The following is a 24,232-nucleotide window of genomic DNA, read 5'->3' on the forward strand; positions in this document are numbered from 1 at the left end:
CAAATAAACCCCAGCAGCAACAAACACACAATCCCCCCCACAAACCAAAAAGGACCCTGTAGGGCGAGCGGGCTGCCTTGTCTCCTTTCATCTCTGCGCCCCATCAGCAGTGGGGGGCGCAAGAAGACAGCAGTTAATGTAGGGCCGAGGTGATCACAGCCAGGGACCGCCGACCGGGAGCCCGGGAGGGGGATGTCGCCATCGGCGGTGCGAAGAGGGCGGATGTGGCTCGGGGAGCGGGAAGGAGCAGCAGGGAAAGCAGGGGATGGTGCGCAGGTCTGAGCTGACCGTGTAAATCAGGGTCCCCGTCCCTCTCTAGGTCCCCACACGCCCAGGGCTAGGGTGTATTCGCTCCTCACTTTCTTTGTCGATGTGGCTTGCCTGGGACGTAGGGGAGAGATCCTGGGAGATGAATCTCTAAAGGTGTGTGCAACAAGGCAGCAATAAATAAAGCCAGACATCACAGGATACGCAGTGCAGGAGTGAGCAGCTGACCCTGTCTGCATGCCATGCTACCTGCTGCAGCTTTCACATTACTAGCCATGGCTTGCCCAGTACTGCCCTGTCTGAGAAAACAAGCCCTTGTCTTTCTCTGACACAGTTTCCCAGTTTGCTCATTTCTTCTTTTGGAAACAGCAAATGCCCTGGAACTTGGGCTTTGCTTCTAACATTATCTTTTCTCACGCCAATTCTCAGGCAACTCAAGAGGCAATTGCATGAACGTCTCCAGATTTCTCTCTCTAAGCAATGCCAATCTGCCCCCGATTTCCAGCAGAAACATGGTGATCTGTCTCTTTCAGCCCTGCTGCAGCTGCGGTGTCTCTCCCCAGGACCAGCACCTCCACTTTATGCCAGGGACCTCCACTTTATCTCATGGGACAGCCTGGGGAGAAACTCTATTGTGGTTGTCTCTCACAGAGGCCACAGTTTTCTCTTCAAGTCTAGGAGCAACATGGTCAAGGTTGGGCCTGCCTCAGGATTCATGAGAAGGCAGATATTCCCCCATTCAGCTAAGCTAGGGAAGCAGGAGGCCTGAAAGATGAGTCTTTCCTGGCAAAGAGCACTGTGCCCAAGGATGGGAGGGACTGGTGGGCACACACCAGGGTAACATCCTGCATTTCTGGTATGTGTGTCTCAAAGGGTTAATGTGATTCTATTACAGTGCTGGGTAACTCAGGTTGCTTGCTTGCTCACTTCATCCTTTCACTGGTTCTGGCCCTTAGTGACTGAAAAACTCAACTGCAACTTTTGTTATAAGCTATTAATACTGCACAGTGGTTGACAAGATTAAAATCAGTCAATAGTTCCAGCAAAATTTCTGGGTTCTATGTAAGTATGCATCAACCAAAGAATAGATGCATCTGCTTCCAGAAATTTTATTCACCCTAATGTAAGTTTTTTAGACAAACTCAGAATTTCCTACATGTTTCTGGGCTGAATCCAGTGCTCTCTGGCAGAAGCCCATGACTTGCTGTGAATGTTTCCTGCATCTTTGCTTTTGCCCTGATTACTGTGTCATAGGCTGGAACACGACATGGATGATGTGTCCAGAGATGAGCCCTGACAGTGCAGAGGACAACAGTGAGCCATGGGAGAAGGGTCCCCATCAGCACAGGTCATTGGGGTCATTATCTTTGCTCAGCACACATTCCCTGCTTCTTCCTGCTCTCCTTGCCCATCAGTCACCTCTGCCCTTCTCCAGAGGAACACAGATTTCAAAGACAGGGGATGGTGAGGCAGGCAGTAGAGATTCAGCAATCAGGATGCAAACCTGGGCTGTTTTGAGTCAGGCAGTAGTGCTGAAGCACTTGACCACTTCTCAGAGAGTCAGGATGGGTGTTTTGTGTTTGTGAGACAGACTCAGCCAGTAGATGTGGATCCCCTTTGCTTGAAGGCTGTGCACAGAGGTACAAGTAAAAAAGCAACCACACAGCCAAAACTGCTGTCAGAATGCGCCACAGTAATTGCTGATGCTGTTTCAGCTTGGCTAGATGCAGATGAAGTTGTTTGAAGGTGTGGCTGGAGGGTCAGGGGTTAATGCCTAACTCTTCACAGGAAAAACTAGGTAATATTTTCCTTCAGCATGGCCTTCAGGTCCATACTTGAGCTTTTACGTGTGTTTGTTTTAGTGAGAGTTTGAATGAGGCAGAGATGGACCAAAAATTAACAATTCTTCTGCAGTATTGCTGATATTCTTTTTTATTCAGGACACTGAGCTTCACAGAGGAGTCGTTAAACGCCTGCCCTATCCTAGGTGGCTGGATTTCCTTTTTTTATTAGGAAAATTAAATTTAAAAAAAAAAGGGCAAACCCAAAAGCAAACAGGCAAACCAACCAAACCCAAACCAAACCATCAAACAAACAAATCCCACCAAAAACAAAAAACCCAAAGCAAACAAGCAGGCATCCAACAAAAATCTTCTTCTCCTGCTTTTCATTTGTTTGTTTCACATGGACATTTCCATTCCTTGTCATATTAAACAGAGTCTCTTTACACATGTCTGCAGCTTTTTCCCATGGGGTCATATCTGCTCCTTTTCAAATAAAATAAATTACCCTTTCATTACAAGAGGCACACACTTGAACATTTGGAATAAGATACCCACTTATGGCAGTTCACTAATTGAGAGAGGTCCCTCAACAGATCCTGTACCCCTGGGACACCCGTAGCTTCAAAGGAACTTTCTGTAGGGATTTCTTACTGCCTCCCTAGGGATGAAATGGGTCCCCAGGGTCCAGTATACGAGCTGGGACTTTTGCATCCATTTTCTGTAGGTGGAGCAGATGGGGATTAAATTTCCAGCACTCCAGTGTACCGAATCACAGCTATGCCCTTCCTCATGCTTGCTTATAAGGCTCGATACGGAATTATCTTCACCCCAGTGAAAATACTGGGATTTGGCGCACCTGGAGCTAGACCAGGCAAACCTCTGCCAGCAGAGCTGGAAAGCAAGGGTTGCAAGAGGGCGCAGGCAGCCGCCGGTTCTGTCCTGCTCTGTTTGTTAGCGGCAGGCACTGACGACAGAGCACTGCAGACGCTCCTCGTTCAGCCATTTCCTTCCGGGAAGGGCCGTGGACAATGTCTCCAGGGCTCTGCCGCTTGCCCGGTGGCGCGGCGGGGATAATAGCAGGGCTGATCCACGGGCTCCCGGCGGGATCCGCCTCCCCTCCGGCATCACCCCTCCTCTCCGATTTCGTTGTATTTGAATAATGCGGGACATGGAGTTTCAGCAAACCGAGCCCTAACACGAGTTTGTGAGCGTGGGTTTCCCTCTCTAGGTTAGTTCCTGCTGAGGAAGAGGGATGGGGAAAAAAGGGGCAGGTTTGTGTACAGGAGGAAAACACAAGGAAAACACACCGTTGCACTTCTGGAGCAACATACTAAATGCGGTGAAAAACTTGGCGTTCACCTCTGACATTTCGGCAGTGTTATCTTGGTGATGCTACATCTTCCCCTTAAGGATCTTCTTTTGGGCACCTAAAGACTTCCTGAAGCCTCTCAGTGATTCTGTGACAGGTGCTTCGGAGGATCAGGTCTCAGGCGATACAGTTACCCACGGGGGTGGAGGGCTCCGGATTCAGTTCTTGTTGAATCAAATGTAAGAAGAAAAAAAAAAGCCAAACGACCTTCAAGAAGCCCCACCTTGACACGGGAGCCACTGAAATGCTGTCGATTTTCATTTACCTATGCTTTCCAGCGAATTAAATTCATACCATGAGTACTCTTCTGATTTTGAATCAGATAATTCATCACGCAGATCGTGTCTCTACTGCTCATTCTCACATTAAAAGATTACCACAGTGGTACGGCTCTCGATGCGTCTAGAAGCGCTAGCAATTGAAATCGAAAGCCCAAATTCCTGTACGATTTACTCACTGCAGTCTACAGCAGCAGATCTAGTTTCCACGGACAAATTTATCCTGAATGTTCTAGGAGCAGGAACCGGCCCCTTTCAACTCCCCCCGCCTCTCCCCCAGGTTTTGGTTTAACAAGGTAAAAATTTCCCGAGCCTCCTGCGGTGGCAGGGAAGCGCTGCTTCGGGTAGACAACAGGTAACACATAAACAAACAAACAAACAAACAAACGAACGAACAGGCAGATATTCTCTGTAGAGATGCCGAGATCTGACATTCAGAGCTACACAGAGGCAGAAACGTGTCCTGTATGGGATCCTGTAAATACCATTACATGCTGTCCTAGGCACATCCCACTCACGGCTCTGTCCTCTCTTTCCTTAAACGCCACTTAGGTGTTATGTGCTGTCATTGTACCAGCTTGTCTTCACACCCCGAAATAAGGCACCTGTTATTCTCTTCTTCCCAAAGCTTCCAGCTCTAACCATGTCGTAAAAAATAGCCTTAATAAAACAGTGATAATTACGCCATTATTGTTAACACTACCCATTAAAAAATCTAAAATAGTCTTTCTAGTTTGGTCACCCATTGGCACCACGTATCGGTTTCTGTGGCACTAAATTGTCACACGAGATGTCAAAACTTTCTTCCCTTTTTAAAGAGGACAAGACTTGAGGGTGCGGGTTTTTGTTTGTCCCCCCCCCCCCCCCCCCTTTTATTTTCTTTTATTTCCTTTTTCTTTTTCCTTCCAGGGAAACTGAAAGCGCACCGTGGATTCTCAGTCCTAACTGGACAGCATGGATCAAAAGTTATTGACACATTATTGACCGTCAAAGGAAAATAAATATCCCGTGGGTAAGCAGTGATATCTTTCCTTCTCTACACTCAGCACTTTAGAGAGAAACGTCTGATTTATGGCTATATCACTCTAGCACTGTTTTATGTCCTCCTGTTTTTCCTATCATTTCCTTGTTTTGGGAAGTGGTGTGTGCTTTGTTTGCCTCACGCACACGGGCACTTTCAGCCGTGGTAACGCTGACATTGCCACGTTACTCTTTTTGAACGAAGCGTACATCAGCAAAAAAAATAAATCATAAAATTGGATAAATACATTGGTGTGAAAAGTTTTGAGGCTAGTTATGACATCATGGCTGTGACCAAGCAAGCTAGACTTAATTGGTTTTAAATCTCGGTCTGGAGTGGGCAGGGAAAAAAAAAAAGAAGGGAAGGGAAGAGGAAGGGAAGGGAAGAGGAAGGGAAGGGAAGAGGAAGGGAAGGGAAGAGGAAGGGAAGGGAAGAGGAAGGGAAGGGAAGAGGAAGGGAAGGGAAGAGGAAGGGAAGAGGAAGGGAAGGGAAGAGGAAGGGAAGGGAAGAGGAAGGGAAGAGGAAGGGAAGGGAAGAGGAAGGGAAGAGGAAGGGAAGGGAAGGGAAGGGAAGGGAAGGGAAGGGAAGGGAAGGGAAGGGAAGGGAAGGGAAGGGAAGGGAAGGGAAGGGAAGGGAAGGGAAGGGAAGGGAAGGGAAGGGAAGGGAAGGGAAGGGAAGGGAAGGGAAGGGAAGGGAAGGGAAGGGAAGGGAAGGGAAGGGAAGGGAAGGGAAGGGAAGGGAAGGGAAGGGAAGGGAAGGGAAGGGAAGGGAAGGGAAGGGAAGGGAAGGGAAGGGAAGGGAAGGGAAGGGAAGGGAAGGGAAGGGAAGGGAAGGGAAGGGAAGGGAAGAAGAAAGAAAAAAAAGAAGAAAAGGAAGAAAAAAAGCAAGCAGAAAAAAGAAGGAAGAGAAGAGAAGAGAAGAGAAGAGAAGAGAAGAGAAGAGAAGAGAAGAGAAGAGAAGAGAAGAGAAGAGAAGAGAAGAGAAGAGAAGAGAAGAGAAGAGAAGAGAAGAGAAGAGAAGAGAAGAGAAGAGAAGAGAAGAGAAGAGAAGAGAAGAGAGAGAAGAGAAGAGAAGAGAAAAGAGGAAAATCCCGTCGAGATACACTTTTCAATCTGTCGGGAAATTAACAAATGAGAGTCTCTTTCCAAATCGGGCTTGACAGATCAGTGGGAAACACTAAACAGGGGCTCTCGCAGTTGCACTTTCCTATGGGGTATAAAACCAGACATTTCAAGAAGCCAGTACTAATCCAATCTAAACTGACCCCAAAACTTCGAGTGTAACAGAGGCACTCTCTTGCTCCCCCCCCCCCCCGCCCCCGCCCTGACTCCACTCGGGCCTTTAACTCACGGTGTTCACCCTGGCAAATAACTGCGTATGTATGCGTGCAGGACTGTGTATCTGCCTGTATGTGGATCCACTACTGCGGACTGATTGAGAGACCGTCCGTGGCAATGACCATTACCTGGGGCTCAACAAAACCCTTGATTCGAGGTACATGACGAGTGGCACCCTGGTGGGAAGGTATTAAGAATAGGATGAAGAAGGAGACAGCCGTGGCTCGTAAACGAAAATGATAACATTTGTGGGTATTGGTCACCATAATCCACGGGAAGCATCCCCAGGGCTCCAGCCTGTCATAGATAGGATTTCCCAGTAGCTTCCCGGCAGTCATCTCCATCACCTGCTCTTGGAGCTCTTCCACGTGTTCTGAATTCAGTTCCTGGTTATTTTTATTTAGAAAGATTATTTGCTGCCCCGAAACTCGTAGAAACGGGGAAACCGTCTCCATCTGCCACAGACAACAACCAGCCTCCTCCAACACGGCTACTTTGGCTAAGCTAGGAAGGAGCTTGGACATTAGTTTCCCTGGAAAGCTGGGGCTACTCTGGGCCTGGAGAAACGCCAGGCCTCCCACGGGGCTCCCCCCTCCCCTCCCCGGAGGTGCCAAGGGCAAGAAACGAGCCCCCAGGCAAGCTGCAGTGACTATCCCGCCAGCCGTGGGAAGCGACACAAGCGCGACACAAACACAGCGCTGCTGGTGCCACTCCACCTCTCCTTGCTTGGCCGCACCGCTCTGCGCTGCTCCGCTAAGTGGGATGAGCTCTGGCCCGGTGTCTGTGCGCAGCGGGAGCAGGCGCGCCGCGGCCGCCGGGCAGATAGTAAATCCGGACTGCCTCATCCATCCATGCATCCACCCATCCATCCGTCCGGGCACCCACCCATCCATTGCCTGCTTCTGCAACGGCCGGACCTGATCCTGCTGTCCTGGCTCCAAACTCGCACAGCCCGCTGAGCAGAGCCCTGCTGTGGCAAGAGTGGGCGGCGAGTCCTCATCTGGGGCTGGAAGAGCACGCAACAGTCTAAAGACGGGAAGGGAAGAAAAGGAAAAGGGAATTTAGCTACGACTTTTCAAGATATTGGCAAGCTAGGGAGCAGTGCACGCATAACACGTGATGGAAAACCACGCAGCGTGGAGCATGGTGTGTGCATGGTGTGCGTGCACGTCTGCACAGGGAGATAGTAGTGGTGATAACCCTGTTAAAATCCCTACTTTATCCCCCTGAAATCAATATGCTTATTTCTGGGAGCACACCTTAATCCATGCATCCAACGGACCCGGGATTCTGTTTGTTTGTCTCCTTGCATCATGCCTGTCTTTCTCACAGGGCTGGACACAAAATCCCAGCGTGTTTCCTATTGCACTGCATGTTCCCCATCGAAGCAACGTCACCTCAAATATGCCAGTAAATTCCTTACTGGGTTGGGAATGTAATTGGCTGAACGTTTTCTGTAACCTGACTAGCCAATAACACTCCGAGAAAAAAAAATTAGAACAACCTTGTTACGACAGATGGCGAAAATGACTTGACACTACACTTGTGAGTCAATATTAACTAGAGATGAGATACTTGCCGCACTCATTAGAAATATCACAATACTCCAAAGGCACTACGTGTGCCGCTATATTTACAGCACAAGGTCACTTATTTGCAAACAAGTGCTGCCCAAATGGTTGCTCTTGTAATTTCTGTTTTAACATCTGCTAGCTGGCATAAGCTCTGGCCTTGATAACTTGCATTTCTCTGAGCCTGGATTATTCTTGGCAGACCTTCTTGCAGTTTTTCCTCCTGAAAGCAGATAATAATTTGTGCAAAACAATTAATACAAAAATACTGAAGGGGAGGAGACATAAAACCCTCTTAAAAGCACAAGAATAATGTAACAAATGGAAACTGAGAAGGAATAAATAAGAGTAAAAGATAAACAGCAGATAGCCAGAATAACTATAGCTACGAAAAGTGAAGTCGTCGTATCTTTTCAGGTGTAAAATACAATAATTATGTAACCGCATTTCCAATTAAACTAACGTTTTAATCTCAGTCAACAGAAAGCCGTAACAGTCATACGAACTAGAACCCATATTGAACAAGAACAAAAAGTCAAGTCTGTTTCTGCATTCAGATGACAGCAGCGCATTTCCTTATCCTCAAGTTTGCAAAGGATTCTTAAAGCCTTATATATGCAGTTATGCGGAAGCTGATTGTCAGCAATAAAAAGTGCAGCCAAGGAAGAGGCTTGAGTACGTATCTTCTCATTTCCAGGATGCGACTAGGGATCTTCGCCTCAGTTTTACATCAAGATTGTGGCTTAAAGCAGTCAAAAGGTTATTTAATTGTCGGGCGAGGCTTCCCCTTGCGGAACTCTCTCCGCATGTTACAGCCTCTTTGCAGCTCAGTTCCATATTCATCTCTTCTTCACACTTTCGTCTCCATCTCGAGCTCCTACACCTGGTGCATCACGCATTTAGCCCATTAGCTCCGGCTCTTCCTTTCATCTTCCCCATGGCAGACGTTTCTATTTATCCACTGGCAATCAATGTGTGGCGTCACCGGTGGTACTGTAATGACGACTGCACCATTGAGGATGACAGCTTAGAAAGAAGAGGGCAATGGTGATCCCTCCCAGAGCAGCACAGCAGAGTGTAGCGCTCGCATCACAAGGTCACCCTATCTCACCGCTTGCTCCTCTGCATTGGCAGGAGGGGGTTGCTGGGTTTGTACAAGGCTGGGGCGGGAGTGGGAGGGAGGGGGGGGAAATATCTGGATTTTTTTCCCCCCTCCCTTAAGCAAAGCCACAATGGAAACCAGGAAGGAGATGGTGATGTTTCTGGAAGGGACGCAACTTGGCTCTCTAGTTGGCAAGAGGGTGCCTAATTTGTCAGAAGCAGTGGGGAGCCCCGCTCCAGAACCTCCGGAGAAGATGATCCATCGGAACTGCCTCAGTCCCAGACCTGGCTCCTTGTCGTCCCGGGAGAGAGGAGGAGGTTGCGGAGGAGAAGGAGAAGAGGAGGTGGAGGTGCTGCCAGGGACAGGGACGGTGCCGGAGAGTCGCTCGGCCGCGGCAGCACTGCTTTCGGCCGGACAGCAGCCCCCCGCCCCGGAGCCCCCCTCCAGCAAAGGGCAGCAGAGCAGCTCGGACACCGAGTCGGATTTCTATGAGGAAATCGAGGTGAGCTGCACCCCGGACTGCGCGACGGGGAGCACCGAGTACCAGCACAGCAAAGGTACCAAACTACTTCCCATGCTTCCAGACCCCCACCCGCGCCGGGTCTGGGGGGTAGCACTGGAGGGGCGGGAGGGGACTGCCGGAGGGGATCTTCCCCTCCAACTGAGCGAGGGGCAGCGAAATCAGGGGGTGTGTGTGGGGGGATTTCCTTCCCTGACTGATTCCTCAGCTCCCTTCCACCGGGAGGCTTGTTTGGGAGTCAGAGGACAAGACATCTGGCAGCCCCCGCGTCCCTGGAGGGGTGCCAGGCTTCCCGCCGCGGATGCATCAGGTCTGCAGCTTGTCCCGTAGGACCCCCCTTGGCTAAGACCACCATTTACTCTCCTCCATATTTATTTATTTTTTTTCCCATTCTTCCCCACCGACTGGACAGTGCATGCTCCAGGAAATCCCTTCCAATCCACCACACCGGCGGGCTTTTTTGTATGTGTTGAGCGCGGGGGGTGAGCAAGATCAAACGGATTTTCTGGCCAAGGGCGGTTTGTGGTTTTGCAGGGTGAAATGTGCCTGGGCGAGTGCGGAAGCGCCCTTAAAGACCGTAAAATCTCTCGCCGACTCCTGCTTGCACCAAGTGCGGCAGTGAGATCCTACTTTGCACGTTGGGTAACAGCAACAACAACAACATCAACAAAAAAAAAAAAAAAAGTCGGGAAGAAGGGAGAGGTCCAAATTACCTTGTCACTTCTATGTCTCGGTGGCGCCAGCTCGGAAATGGTCCCAATGAATTAATTGCCTTTGGTCTCAGGCACAATGAGGGAGAGCTGCATTTGAAAGCAAACACAGCGGCCAGGCCCCTTTTCCCCCTGCCCCCACTCCTTATTCCCACCTTCTCAGCCTGGCAAAGCCCCCTCCCTATCCCGACAACAACGTTCCCCATTCCTCCATCACTTCAGGGAGAAGCTGGAAAGCACGGAGTGCGCTGTCTGTCCTCTCTCGTCCCTTAGAGCCTCGTTGCAAATATCACATCCTGGGTTTTGGAGGCTGAGCGGAGAGACCCCGAGGCCTCACCTCCCTCTCGGAGGGAGCAGGATGCCTGCCTACTGGCTGCTCCTCTCCTGAGTCCTTGCTGAGATGAAGGAAGGGGCCACCGGCCCCCGCGGCTCTGGTGGAGCGCACACCTGCTTTTCTGAGCCGCTCTGGGCCGGGGGATGCTGCAGCGTCTGCCTCCGGTTTCACAGTGAGGGAAGCGAGCGAGGGTCATCGAGCAGACACTCCCGAGGCAGTGGACGTGTTGGGGAGGGGGAAGGTAGCCTTCCAGCCAGGGTGAAAGAATATCCTTCAAAACCTCGACTGGTACTGCATCCCCGTCTCCCTGACCTCCCTCCCAGCCCCTCTTGGATGTCTCCCCCCAGCATCCTCAGTACATGCAGGCAGGCACAGAAAAAGCTAAAGGGGAGGGATGGGGGGAGAAGGGAGATCGCTGGGGAGGCGTGCGGCAAGCATCCTTCCATGCCTGCCCGCCTCCGAGCGTGTGTCTCTGCTCCGGGCTCCCTACGCAGGGACGTGCTCCGAAGGTCTGGCGAGCAACCCCAGCGCTGAGGGGGATCACCCTAAAGGCAGCGGAGGCAGTGGCGGCTCCCAGGGCTCTCTGGCCTGCAGCGCCAGCGACCAGATGCGCCGCTACCGCACGGCCTTCACCCGCGAGCAGATCGCCCGGCTGGAGAAGGAGTTTTACCGGGAGAACTACGTGTCCAGGCCCCGGAGATGTGAACTGGCGGCTGCTCTAAATCTGCCAGAAACCACCATCAAGGTACACACAGCTCGGACATGTTTCCAATTAGCACGATATAAATCTATATGGCCAAACTTCCTTGCAAAATTCGGGAAAGCACTTCGCCAGCACCCACACCCCCCCCCCACACCTCTCCCGCTCCCCCCCTTTCCCCCGCCTCCCCCTCCGCCCCTTAGACTGGGCCTGCCCGCACCCTGCAGCAAGCAGCAATGCGGGAGAGGGAACACGGCTCCCGAAGCCATCCCAGCCAGCATCGCTAATCCGACCTCTCCCTAGCAGATTATTTTTAATCCTCCGATCAATCCAGTTCAAACCTCGCTCAGCTATTGAGGGAGGGAAGAGGAAGCCAGTAGCAGCTCTTGTTTATATCTCGTTTTGGTTTGCTTTTTCCAAAGCATTTTCTCATGAAAATAAAAACGACGACAGGGATCCCAGGTAGTTCTGGCTTCAAAACGGCAGAAAGGAAGCAGAGTTTTGGAATTCGCCCGGTGTCGGGGGCTGGGGGCGGGGGTGTCGGTCAGTAGACAAGCTCTAGTAAGGAGAAAAGGAAAATAAGCACCCTAAAAGGGCTGCTCCATTGGGTCTCTCTGTAGATTTATAGGGGCTTAACTGATCCCTCCATATGTGATAATAACTCCCTCTGAGAGGGAGGGCTGGCGCCAGTCTCGGCTCGCTAGACCCGCTCCTGCCCGCGCCTCCGCGGGGCAGGGGCCGGTGCCGGTGCCGACGATGGAGCAGAGCGGGGAGGCGACGGGTGACAGCTGTCGCCTCCCCCCTTCCCTTAGGTTTGGTTCCAGAACCGCAGGATGAAGGACAAGCGGCAGCGCCTGGCCATGACCTGGCCTCACCCGGCAGACCCGGCGTTCTACACCTACATGATGAGCCACGCGGCAGCCACCGGCAACCTGCCCTACCCGTTCCCATCCCACCTGCCCTTGCCCTACTACTCCCACATGGGCATTGGTGCCACGTCAGCCTCTGCTGCCACCCCCTTCAGTACCCCCCTGAGACCGCTGGACACCTTCAGGGTCCTCTCCCACCCCTACCCGAGACCAGAACTGCTGTGCGCCTTCAGGCATCCTTCGCTCTACCCTGCCCCAACTCATGGACTCAGCAGCGCCGGGAGTAACCCATGCTCCTGTCTGGCTTGCCACAGTGGCCAGTCCAACGGGCTGGCTCAGAGACCGTCCGGATCAGACTTTACCTGTTCGGCCACGACCAGGACTGACTCTTTCCTCACTTTCACGCCCTCTGTGCTGAGCAAAGCCACCTCAGTTTCCATGGACCAGAGAGAAGAAGTACCTTTAACAAGATAAACCTTCGTCTCAGGGCTATTAAGAACTCGCCGCTTTTCCGGGCTTCTCTTCGAGTTCATGTACCTACAGTCGATGTTTATTTAATCGCGTTCTCTCCCCACAAGTGGACACCTAAGGGGGAAAAAAAAAAAAAAAAGAAAGAAAAAAAAAAAGCAAGAGAGAGACACTAAAAATAGCTTAATCTTAAAAGGATTTACATTACAAAGGGAAAAAAACAGACAAAGAAGGAAATAAATGACTAGTGATTTATCTCTGAGAAGGATTTTAGGCACGGAAGAGAAAGAAAAACAACCCGAATGAAATACACTTCGTTAACCTATGGAAATGAGCTGGGACTTTCTATTCTATGGATAGACTTCTTACCAAGGGCTGGGGCTTCTGCAGGTCACGGCAACAAACCTTATGCACAAAATTACGAGGCGGAGAAGGAAAATCCGAAATACTCGGAAGAAACACTATCTTAATAATGAAAAGGCTTGTGCACATTAAGAAAATGAAGATGTAATGTACCACAGTGTCCAGAAAATAAAAACAATGAGCAAATAGCAAGCCCGAAAGATTTCTGCATTGCAACTCAACAGTATTATCCAGTTGTCTGTATAGAGAAAAACAATACTTTATTATAAAGAAAAATGTCATTCTGTATGTTACTTCCGTAATTTAATTGCATTCTTTACTCTCCCCCTTGTCTCATTCTTCGTTTTGAGAAGAAATCCAGCATTTCGTCTCCTCTTCCGTTCTAACTTTTATTTTTAAGATGCAGACTGAAATTGGCAGGGAAAAAGTACGAGCTCCTGCCTCTTTATGGGTCAGAGCTCTTTGTCCTTTAAATAACAATGTCTTATTATCAGTCGCTGAAATGTGCACACACTGACGAAATTAGCAAGTGATGTATATGTAAAGAGGGTTTTTGAATATCGAATGTATAATACTCTGTAAGCAGAGTCCCCGTGCCAGACGCTAACAAGCCGCCAAGGGAAGAGATTAGATGACAGGGAGCACAACTCCTTCAGACAATCACCAGTCTGTAAATTGGAGCAAAGGCGATTTCCCTTCCTTTGTACTTTAGCCTTCAGTTCTGTCGTTGCCTTTTCCTTGATACGTCTTCCTCTCCTCCATTCTCTTTCTTTCTTTCTTTCTTTCTTTCTTTCTTTCTTTCTTTCTTTCTTTCTTTCTTTCTTTCTTTCTTTCTTTCTTTCTTTCTTTCTTTCTTTCTTTCTTTCTTTCTTTCTTTCTTTCTTTCTTTCTTTCTTTCTTTCTTTCTTTCTTTCTTTCTTTCTTTCTTTCTTTCTCTTTCTTTCTTTCTTTCTTTCTTTCTTTCTTTCTTTCTTTCTTTCTTTCTTTCTTTCTTTCTTTCTCTCTCTCTTTCTTTCTCTCTCTCTTTCTTTCTCTCTCTCTTTCTTTCCTTTTCTTTCTTTCTTTCTCTCTCTTTTTCTTTATTTTCTCTCTCTCTTTCACCCTTTCTCTCTCTTTCATTCTTTCTCTCTGTCATTCTCTTTTTCTTCTATTTTATTATATTTTTTCTTTCTTTATTTTTTTTCTTCTTTTTTTTCCCCCTTTTCTTTTATTTTATTTCTTTGGGGTTTGTGCTTACTTCCCCACTCCTGATACTTGCGTTTATGTGTATCTTCCACACTGGTCCCTCTTCCTTCTTGAGGGGTATTTATTTCACAAGGTATCTCCCGCCTTCACTTTCAAGTATTTCGGAAGTAAGTAGCATTATTGCTTTTGCTGGGATTTCTGACAGCCTAGAATTCCAAAATCACGGACTCCAGGCTTTGAATTGTATTTTAAAATAGCCCAAAGAATACACTGCCATAATTTGTTACCATGTTGGAATAAAACTTAATAACAACAATAACAACACTACCAACAACGCTAATAACAACAGGCACACTTTAACAATGTATCACCCACATTCTTACTGTACATGTAAAAAAAAAAAAAAAGAAAGAAAAGTAAAGAAAAATTGTTACATAGGACGATTTTCACCTTTGTGCAGTTTCTGATAGTTACACTTCAACAACCAGAAAAATAAATGCTGGACAGAACAAAAACGTGTTGATACCTCCTCTATCTACTTTGCGTTAAATTGCTGAGGAGCCTTTGGTTTATTGTCACACCTGAGACTTTTCGTCCTTAAGACAGAGAGTGGGTAGCAGCATTTCCCTGTACTGGATGGAGAGCAAGGAAGAGGCACAGACGTGCCAGAATGTATTTTTCATATTAAAAAAAAAAAAAAAGTTTATTAGAGCTTTAAAAAAAAAAAAGATCCAAAGTCACCATCTTTAACTCATTAAGGGGAAATCGTTGCGCTCTTTCTGGATGAGATGATACCCTGGAAACCAATGGCTGGTTTTGGACACTAACAAATAGATTCTCCCCCCGAGTCCTCACGGAAATAACAATTGTAAACAGTGTCCAAGGGCAGTGCCGGGCAACATCCGAGCTTTGCAAGCCTCTCCCCTCCTTATTTTGTCTTTTAGCAGACAAGAGAAGAACCATTTCAACAAACCAGGAGCTGCGGAGCGAATATTTGATGTAACCCCCACGCCGGCGACCCCGGGAGAAGGGAGCGCTGAAGAGGCCAGGGGTTAGCTGGACGGTGTTCACTCAAAAAGAGGGTCCTAGATGGCAGGTCGTGCCCCTTCTTCCCTGGCCAGGCGGAGACACCTGCTGGGCCGCGATCGCGGGGAAGGGTCCAGCCAGGGCTGCTGCCGGCAGCTGCCCGTGGAAAGAACACGGCACAAGTTTGCTCTCGCAAAATGCCCAGTTCTCAAACTGGCATCGGCTAGGGCTCAGAGCAATATATTTCTCTATATTTCCAAATACATATGTATGCATGTGTGTGAGAGAGAATATCTAACCCGCTGTGTACCACTTCCCCCAGCAAAGGGCTGTCTCTCCCGAACGAGCTCCCGAACAGCGGAGCGGCAGAGACTTGGGAGCGTGGGCCGCGGCTCGCCCGCAGCTGGTGCAGTCTGCGCTCTCCTCCGCTGCTCCGGGACACTACTGCCGCCCACCCAAAACCCGCTTTGGGAGGATGCTGCGGCAAAGGGTGGCAGCGAATTTCTCCGTGGCTCGGTCACAGGACAGAGATTGCCTGCGACAGGTAAATAGGCTGTGGGTCGCTGTAATGCCAAGAGTATTTTCAGTTAATAGGGGAGGGAAAATGAGGTGTCTGGAGCGATATTGGAAAGTACAAGATCGATGATCCATCCTCGTGTCCAATCAGCAGCCTTTAATTGACTGTATTTTCTAGGTAATTGAGCCGCTGTGCTCCTAAATTGAAGTGGAAGATATAACGATACATCTCACTGGGAGGAATTACTCATTACTTCATAATGAAATTTTCCTTTCGCTCGTAGGACTGGTGCCGTTAAAGCCTTCGCTGACAGTAGGGCTGTCCGCGGCCTCACGCCGGGCTCTCGCTCCGGACACGGGTGGGGCATGGCCAGTGGCGGGGACAGACACAAGGGCATCCAACCGGCAGCAGGGTCTGTCTCTGGCCCTCAACCACTGCCACCAGGCAGACCAGTTGCCCTTGCCTCGCCCTGGCTGGGAATGAGAATCTTCGAGGAACTCAGGTCAGGCCCAGGGGGAACCCGCCCTCTTGTCACCATCGGGCACGGATCTGTCTTCAGGGTACTCTATGTGCCCCATCGGCTAAGCTTCCCAGCCAGCCAAAATTCAGCTCTGGAAGGCCTTCCCCGCCTTGATAGCGTTTGATTGATTGCCTTATTAAAGCGTGTTCTTGTAAGTGTGACCGAGCTGATTGCACTGCATATGTTTGGGATAATGCTCATTTTAAACAACTGAATAATAATACTACTAATAAAAAAAGGACCAGGAGAGAAAAAAGATGAGCTCTAGAGAACGACTTAAGCCTAAACGATCCCGGGGAGCAGTGCTGTAACTCGCGCATTAAATTGCACCGTTACTATCAAATCACTCAGCCCATCTTTGTTGTGTTTTATATGTCACCTTCTATACCATTAAGTGAGACAGTACCGAGACTGCCCCTTACTTTCTCGTTTCAGACTATATGTTTTTATTAAGGTTGTATGATTAAATTGGATCGGATCTGCTTTCCCAGCACTATTCTTTACTCCAGCTCCCAAATCATTAGAAAATCAGCTCCCCGTATTTCACATTTTCTGCTGGGTTGTTAGGTCGTTTGCTGGCACCTGCAGAAAAGCGTGCGGGTCCTTTAGCTTTTTGGTTTGTATGTCTGAAGGATCCTTTTGTTTCTTATTATTCTCCTGTTCGCTTGGCTCCTTTACTACTGAGTTCAGCCCCTGAAAACACCCTTCTCCATATGCCACCTCAAGGACCGCTGTCCTGCCGTTTATAATGATGTCACCCTGGGGAAAAAACCAACGTCGGGATGATCTGGAGTCTCGTTACCACAAATAGCTCCATTTAGGGGCATCAGGTTCCCGGGTGGGTGAAAACAGAGAGGGAAACCAGTTCCCTGTCCTTTTGCTGCATCCCTGTCCCCGAAGCCCCTTGTTTGTTGTCTGTTCCCTTTAGATCTCATTGCTCCTTTTGTAAGGCGGAAGGGTCCCGTCACCGCTGCGCGCTCGAGGATGGGTTGACCCCTGTGCGGGTCTGGAGTGCTGGTACCGGGGAAGGGATGCGATTACGGGAGACTTACTCTAGGTAGGTCCCCTCCAGAATAGGGTAGACTTAATCTAGGTAGGTCCCTGCCAGAACCGGTCCCTGTCTCATGGAAGTTTTGTATCTTTTCTCTAACCACGAAGATCTTCAAACAAGAAAACAAATAAATCACAACATCTGGTCTCCAGTCCACAGTTTGCTTTTTTTTTGTTGTTGTTTGGTTTGATCAGTTAAACCGAGTGTACCTGCGACCAAGAACGTAACGCAAGTTTACACCGATATTTACAAACCTAATTTTAAAGAATCTCCATCGGTGTATTGCAAGCACACGCACACACACAAAGCAAACACACAAAGTGATTTTCCCTGATTCCCTTTCTGCAACGAACTGCCTGTGACTTCAGAGACAGAAACTGGCACTTAAGAACATCACATAAAAGTATTAAGTAATTATTTAAAACAAGGCTGTTTAGAAAAATATTTGTATTTATTGCAGCTGCTCGATTGGCCTCGTTAAAGCTGGGGAGCATTTAAATTGTGTTACGGTCTCATTTAAATCCAGTTTCGTTCCAGCAGGCTGCAAAGCCTGAATAGAACCAATCACTCCATAATGATGATGAATGAGAAATTAATTCAGATACAAGCAAGACAATTTAGGCCTTCATCTGTTTAAATAGCCTTCCAAGATTATTCGCAATTGCAGGTCACAGATTTAATCAATTGTCCAATCTTGTGAAAGTCATATCCTTGCATCTTCATCGCGATTATTTATAGCGCTGCGAAGCCCACTGAAAGGTATACGCTCTTAACAGGAACAATTACTTAAAGAGAAGCGTTTGCAAAATCAAAACCAAATGCCTCCGTGGGCCGTAAATGATAAAACACTTCCTCGCTCGCCTGGCACATCCTCCCCGGTCTGAGGAAGAGAGCGGAGCTGCAGGCGGGGTGTAAAGTAGAACACTGCCAGCCCATCCGTGTCGGCTCGGCAGCGAAACCGCCCGCTCCAGATACTGCTCCTCCGTGGGCCACTCGGCCCAATCTCTGCGGGGTCCTGCTTTGCTCCCGAGAGCGATGTCTGCAGAAAGGACACATTACAAAGCGGCACCTAATCGCGCAGTAATACGGGAACGGCGCTGGGCCTCAGCCTGGGGATGCCAGCCCTGGCTAAGGGGAGGATTGTTCTTTTTTGCCTCTGTCTGCCTGTCCGTGATAGATGCATACGTGCATCACCGACCCTGCTTTTGCCCGAGTCCTGCCATTTCCCCTGGCCCTGCACACTACCGACCTCCCCAGGCCGAGGGAGCAGTGCCCGCCTGGCTAAGGATGAAGCCGGCAGAGCATTCCCGCTCCTCTCCTGGAAAAGTCGTCTCTTCCCTCGGGATCGGGCCATTCGAGGTCCAGAATGACTTAGGGTTAATAAAACCACTTCGAAAGTTGAAGCAGGCCATCCGGTAGTCGGGAGAATTGTTGCGTTTCTCGAAGAACTGGAAAAGAGGGGAGAGGCCGCGTCTATTCCTCAGCGTCCCAGTGTGTAACTCCTTCCTCTTTCTCCTCACCCTTTCTCTAAGCAGAGACCTATTTATCTGAAGTCCTCATACCCCTTAGCCCCAGAGCGCTGCCTGGAAGGGCTGTGTCAGGGTCCTGCCCAAACTCGAGAGGTGATCCCGGCATCGAAGAAACACCTGCTGCCCCAGAGAAGCTCACCCCAAGGCACAGGGAAGGAGCGCTTGGGATCTCTTAGGAGCAGGACCTGACCCTGTGTCCCTTTGTCCACCGAAGCCTAAGGATGGGAGCTGGACCACCTGGGAGCCACCAAAGTTTGGCCGCACAGAGGCATGGTCCCTCTGCCCACGACGAGGTGGATTTTCTGAGTGGCATTATGTGAAGGTCAGCAGTGACCGGTCTTCACAGTGATCCCCGAGTCAATGCAGTTTTCCTGCACCTCGAAGGGGAGCGTGGGGTGCACCCACCCAGGGGCACTACTGGCGTGAAGACACGCGGGGGTTTCGGGCAGCTGTCAGACCAGGGGAGGCTTGGGGGTGCCTGGGTGTCCTACGCGTGGGTGCGCGTCTCTGCTTCCCGTTTCGCCTGCCGCGGCAACCCTGAGCAAAGCCAGTGCCTAAAACAAAAGCCTGATTACAGGACCCTCAGAGCCCTGAGGAGCCACTCTCAGCGGCGGACTTTGATGTATCGCTGTCCAATTAGTGCCTTTAATTGGTGTCCTCTGGGACAAGCAACCCGGGAGCGGGGGCGGCGAGCGGTCTCCTGGTAAGACCTGCCCGCTCGCAAGGTAACAAATACATAACCCGTCCGGCCAGCACCAATCCTGCGTCCCTCCAAGCAGGAAACGACCTCAAACCTGAGATCATCTGCTCGCAAACCGCCCTGCGGGGCTCCGTGCCCACGGGCACCCGTGTGCCCAAGTGGGGAGCCGCGCAGGGCTGTAGCTGGTCCCACATTTACCCCATCCCCCGCGAACAAATCCTTCTCTCGCTGCAGAGTGGGGGTCATTGGCGTGGAAACGACGCTGCTTGAAACAAACCGCACGTTCCTTCCAACTTGGCTAATGAAGGTCGCCTGTTAAGCGTAAATTTAGAGGTTAAATGAGGCTGACTGCAGACTTAAAGACGTTTGATAAAACGTCTTATTTAAATGACACTTACTATGTATATAGAAGCCATTACAACCGTCTGGATTTACCTTGGGGGAGGAGGAAACAAAACAAATATACAACCAGGCAGGGAGGAAAAAGCGCCTCCAATTTATTCTAAACCAAAAACCCTCGGTCGAAAAAGAAATTGATCGCTTCATCCATCACACGTATAAAATGAATTTCTGAGATCAGAAGTCGCTCGGAAAGAGAGAGGCGGCGGGGTGGGGGGAGGAAAGTTCGTACTTGACAAGAACCCTCAGAAGGGGCGTGCTAACAAAAAACAGGGTCTAAAAGACAGCTGTCACTGGAAGCTTACCTTGGCGCAATTCTCGTGATTACGGTTTTCCCCCCTTTCTTTCTCCTCCCTCCTCCCCCTCTTTCTTTCTTCCTTCGGGCAGTCATACAACGTTTTAAATAATAATAATAATAATAATAATAATAATAATAATAATAATAATAATAATAATAATAATAATAATAATAAAAAACACAACTTAAAAAAAAAGAGAACAACCACACACCCAAACCCAACCCAACCCAACCCAAACCCCACACAACCCCGCCCCTGCTAAAACAGACAAACCAACCCACAATAAAACCAAACCCCAAACCAAATCAAACAAACCCAAACAAAAAAATTTCCACATCTGAAATCAGAGGAAGAAGAGACTTTTTGATTAATAAGGAAATAAATTTGGCAGAACAGAAAGCAATTCTGACTTCTTCAACCTGCTGTTAAGGGAGCCATCTCTGGGGAAGGCAGGTGGTTTGGGGCTGTCTCAAGAGCCTGGTACTCATGTACACCACAAAACTGTCAACCAGATTTTTTACAGGAAAGTATCTCTGATCAATATTTGTCAGATGAACTATTTTATTTGTTCTTCTGCATTTGCATTTTCAGCCTTAATATAGTGTAATTTTTGCCACATTGCTCCCAAGCAGCAACACGATACTACAATAGGAGCATTTCTTACATCCAGCCCCCAGAAGCTGAGTCCTACATGTGTGTCTTGCACTGCCACCAAAAATCACATCTTGAAGATGCCACTTCCCCACTCTATAGAGACCTTAATTTGCATGGGGTTGAGTGATCTTGATTTCTTATCCAAGAGAACAGACCATAACAGTATGTTTAATCAGTTCTCCCAATAGCTTGATTGAACCTTGCTAAATTTTCATTAATAAACTTTTGTGCTTTCTACCTTGCCTGCCTGGGTCCAAGTTCTGAAGGTCCTAACTCATACCAAAATGCATTCTTGCCTACCTAAGGGAAGTTTGCTTACTGCTATTGTAGTGCAGGATCAAAATGATTTAAGGAGTAAATAAACCAACTCCTATTACTAGATTCTCACCATTAATATGTGGCCTTGTACTCCTATAGACTGTGAATCACTCCTGGGAATTATCCTGCAGTTATGCTAACGTTTATTCAGTCTGTGTACTTTAGGAAGGGAAGATTTCTCTAATGTGGAGATATTGAGTCATAGGCTCCAAAACCACTTTCCACAAATGTCTCAGCCTGAAGTAAAATTTAATCTAAACCCCAAAGGTCTGATTTACTAAAGCTTCACCTAGTAAAGAGCAGTGACTTGCCTTATCTAGCAACTACAAATTAATCAGAAATTCATACAGAAAAGAGAAGGGGAAAAAAAAAGGGGTGGGGGAACCCCTGGAAAGCCTATCTTTGTCAATATTTATACTCCCCTTGCAGCCATCTGAAATGTGGACTGGGATCTATTCCAGAGGCAGGAGAATACTCAACTGGTTGGCAGAGGTTTGTTTAACTCCAAATTCAGAGGCAATGTCAGTTTGGACAAGTGTACAAGCCTGACAACTGAGTGTCTCAGTTGTTATCAGCCCCAAGCAGTGCCTATTAACACTGGTTCATGAGGTACAAGAGCTTAAGGAGTGCATGACCCTGTACCCCTCTCCCTCTGCTTTGGCACTCACATCTTCCCACCTGAAAGCCTGCTTGTCTTTTGGGTCACAGAGGCAGATTTTTACAACAGAGCTGTACTGCAGAACTGAGCAACTTAATTGTGCATTGCTGGTAAGGAGTCAGTTACTCCTGCATCTGTTTATGGCATTTAATCTAATCAGACTTTGGATCATGACACCAAGTCCCCCAAGAAAAAAAGGCAGTAGTGTGGTGGGTGTCATTAGTTATGGTTCCCTACTTTTCAGGTAGGTAGGGCATTTGACACCCATGTCTGGCACACCTACTGAATTTTGTATTATAGCATTTTCCAGTTGGGTCACTTGTGTCTCAAGGATAGGCATTTGACACTGTCTCCCACACCATTCTCCTGGAGAAACTGGCTGCTCATAGCTTGGATACATGGGCACTTTGCTGGGTTAAAAACTGAGTGGATGGCAGGGCCCAAAGACTAGTGGTGAACAGAATTAAACCCAATTGGTGGCTGGTCACAAGTAGTGTTTCCCAGGGATCAGTGCTGGGCCAACCTTGTTTAATATCTTTGTCAGTGACCTGCATGAGAGGATACAATGCACCCTCAGTAAGTTTGCAGACAAAACCAAATTGTGTGGGAGTATTGATCTGCTTGCAGGTAGGAAGGCTCTGCAGAGGGATCTGGACAGGCTGGATCAATGTGCCAAGGTCCGTTGTGAGAGGTTTACCAAGGCCAAGTGTTGGATCCTGCGCTTGGGTTACAACAACCCTGTGAATGCTCCAGGGTTGGGGCAGAATGACTGGAAACTGCCCGCCAGGGAAAGACCTGGGAAGTTGGTGGAGAGTGGCTGAAGATGAGCTGGCAGCGTGCTCAGGTGGCCAAGAAGGCTAACAGCATCTGGGCTTGTATCAGGAAGAGTGTGAACAGCAGGAGTAGGGAAGTGATTGTGCTCCTGTACTCACGGTGTCACAGAATCAGCCAGGTTGGAAGAGACCTCCAAGATCATCAAGTCCAACTGATCACCCAACCCTATCTAATCAACTAGACCATGGCACTAAGTGCCTCATCCAGTCTTTTTTTAAACATTTCTAGGGACATTGACCCCACCACCTCCCTGGGCAGCCTATTCTAATAGGCAATCACTACTTCTGTGAAGAATATTTTTCTAAGATTAAGCCCAAACTTCCCCTTGCACAGCTTGAGACTGTGTCCTCGTGTTCTGTTGCTCACTGTGTTCACTTTTGGGCCCATCAGTACAAGAAGGACATTGAAATCCTGGAGTGTGTCCAGAGGGATAATGAAGCCAGTGAAATGTCTAGAAAGCAAGTCTTATGAGAAGCAGCTGGGGGAACTGCAATAGTTTAGTCTGTAGGAAAGAAGGCTGATGGGAGATCTTACTGCTTTCTACAGCTCCCTGAAAGGAAGTTGTAGTGAGGTGTGTGCTCTTCTCTTTTGCCTAGTATCTGGTGATAGAATGAGAGGAAATGGCCTCAAGTGGAGCCAAGGGAGGTTTAGATGGGATATTATGTGTGGGCATCTGTAAGACAATAGTGCTAAACATACAGGAAAAAAGGCAACAGGACCTCTATTTTCTAATGCTGCTTCATGGTGGAAAAGCCATATTCACCAGTGGAAGTTTGTTGTGGGATCTCCAGGCCCAGATGAAAGAATTAGAGATGCTGATACTAACTGTACTGGTTCCCAGTGCTCATCTCAAGCCATATTCACTAGTAGAAGTTTGTTGTGGGATCTCCAGCCCCAGATGAAAGACTTAGAGATGCTGATACTAACTGTACTGGTTCCCAGTGCTCATCTCAAGCCATATTCACCAGTAGAAGTTTGTTGTGGGATCTCCAGGCCCAGATGAAGGAATTAGAGATGCTGATAGTAACTGTACTGGTTCCCAGTGCTCACCCCCTTGGCATTGTCCCAGGGAATATTCCCCAAAACAACATTCCCCAGCCAAACTCAAACTGCACTTACACTACATATGGGCAGTCACCTGAAATTTGGGGCAAATTACGTACTTTTAGCATATTTTATGTGATTCCTACATCCAGTGCAAATTTTGTATACATTTTCTCTTTAGTGCCATCCTCCATCTTTAGCCAAGCGAAAGATACCCCAAGGTCTGAGTTTAAGTTTCTTGGTAGTTAGCAGGACATTTCTACAGCACGGGACACTGGAGCAGGTTGCCCAGGGAGGTGGTGGAAGCCTCATCCCTGGAGGTTTTAAGGCCAGGCTGGATGTGGCTCTGAGCAACCTGATGTAGCGTGAGGTGCCCCTGCCCATGGCAGGGGTGTTGGAAGTAGATGATCCTTGAGGTCCCTTCCAACCCTAACAATTCTATGATTCCATGGCGATACAGCACCACTGTATCACTGGTGTATAACTCCACCAAGGGCAAAGTCGTCTACCCTGATAGCCCAAATCACTTTCTTATGTGAAAGCATAACTCTCACAGTAGTCTTTCCTTGGAAAAGCTATTGTAAAGTTAAGCATCTGTGTGCACCTTGTGTCAGTTTGTCTTAACTACCTTGCTTCAGCAAGGGATGTTGCTTGATGTCTATTGTATTCTGCCACACCAGCAGAAATTGAAGAGTTGATGTTATGCTGTTTCAGTAAGTTTCCATGAAGTCTTTCCCCCCCCCCCCCAGGCTGCTTAAAATTTTTCTTTATAAACTGATAGTTTAACTCTGGAAGAACATACAGC

At 48.5% G+C, this 24,232-nt stretch overlaps 1 protein-coding gene across 1 annotated transcript; it reads left to right on the plus strand.

Annotated features, from left to right (window-relative positions):
* The first annotated feature begins 8,859 nt into the window (after positions 1–8,859).
* On the plus strand, positions 8,860–12,336 carry EVX1 (even-skipped homeobox 1). The gene is made up of 3 exons (XM_009908715.1): positions 8,860–9,286; positions 10,788–11,038; positions 11,806–12,336. Exons 1-3 carry the CDS (start codon positions 8,860–8,862, stop codon positions 12,334–12,336), a joined length of 1,209 nt encoding a protein of 402 aa, XP_009907017.1.
* Positions 12,337–24,232: the final 11,896 nt, after the last annotated feature.

This window comes from Dryobates pubescens, chromosome 4 (assembly GCF_014839835.1).
Source record: "Dryobates pubescens isolate bDryPub1 chromosome 4, bDryPub1.pri, whole genome shotgun sequence".
Classification (NCBI taxonomy): Eukaryota; Metazoa; Chordata; class Aves; order Piciformes; family Picidae; genus Dryobates; species Dryobates pubescens.

What these genes read in the sequence shown, in the direction of transcription:
- EVX1 (XM_009908715.1), top strand. Translation starts at nt 8,860, where the DNA reads ATGGAAACCAGGAAGGAGATGGTGATGTTTCTGGAAGGGACGCAACTT. An exon ending in CGAGTACCAGCACAGCAAAG is followed by an intron (nt 9,287 to 10,787) that starts GTACCAAACTAC and finishes CTCCCTACGCAG; the next exon opens with GGACGTGCTCCGAAGGTCTG. An exon ending in TGCCAGAAACCACCATCAAG is followed by an intron (nt 11,039 to 11,805) that starts GTACACACAGCT and finishes CCCTTCCCTTAG; the next exon opens with GTTTGGTTCCAGAACCGCAG.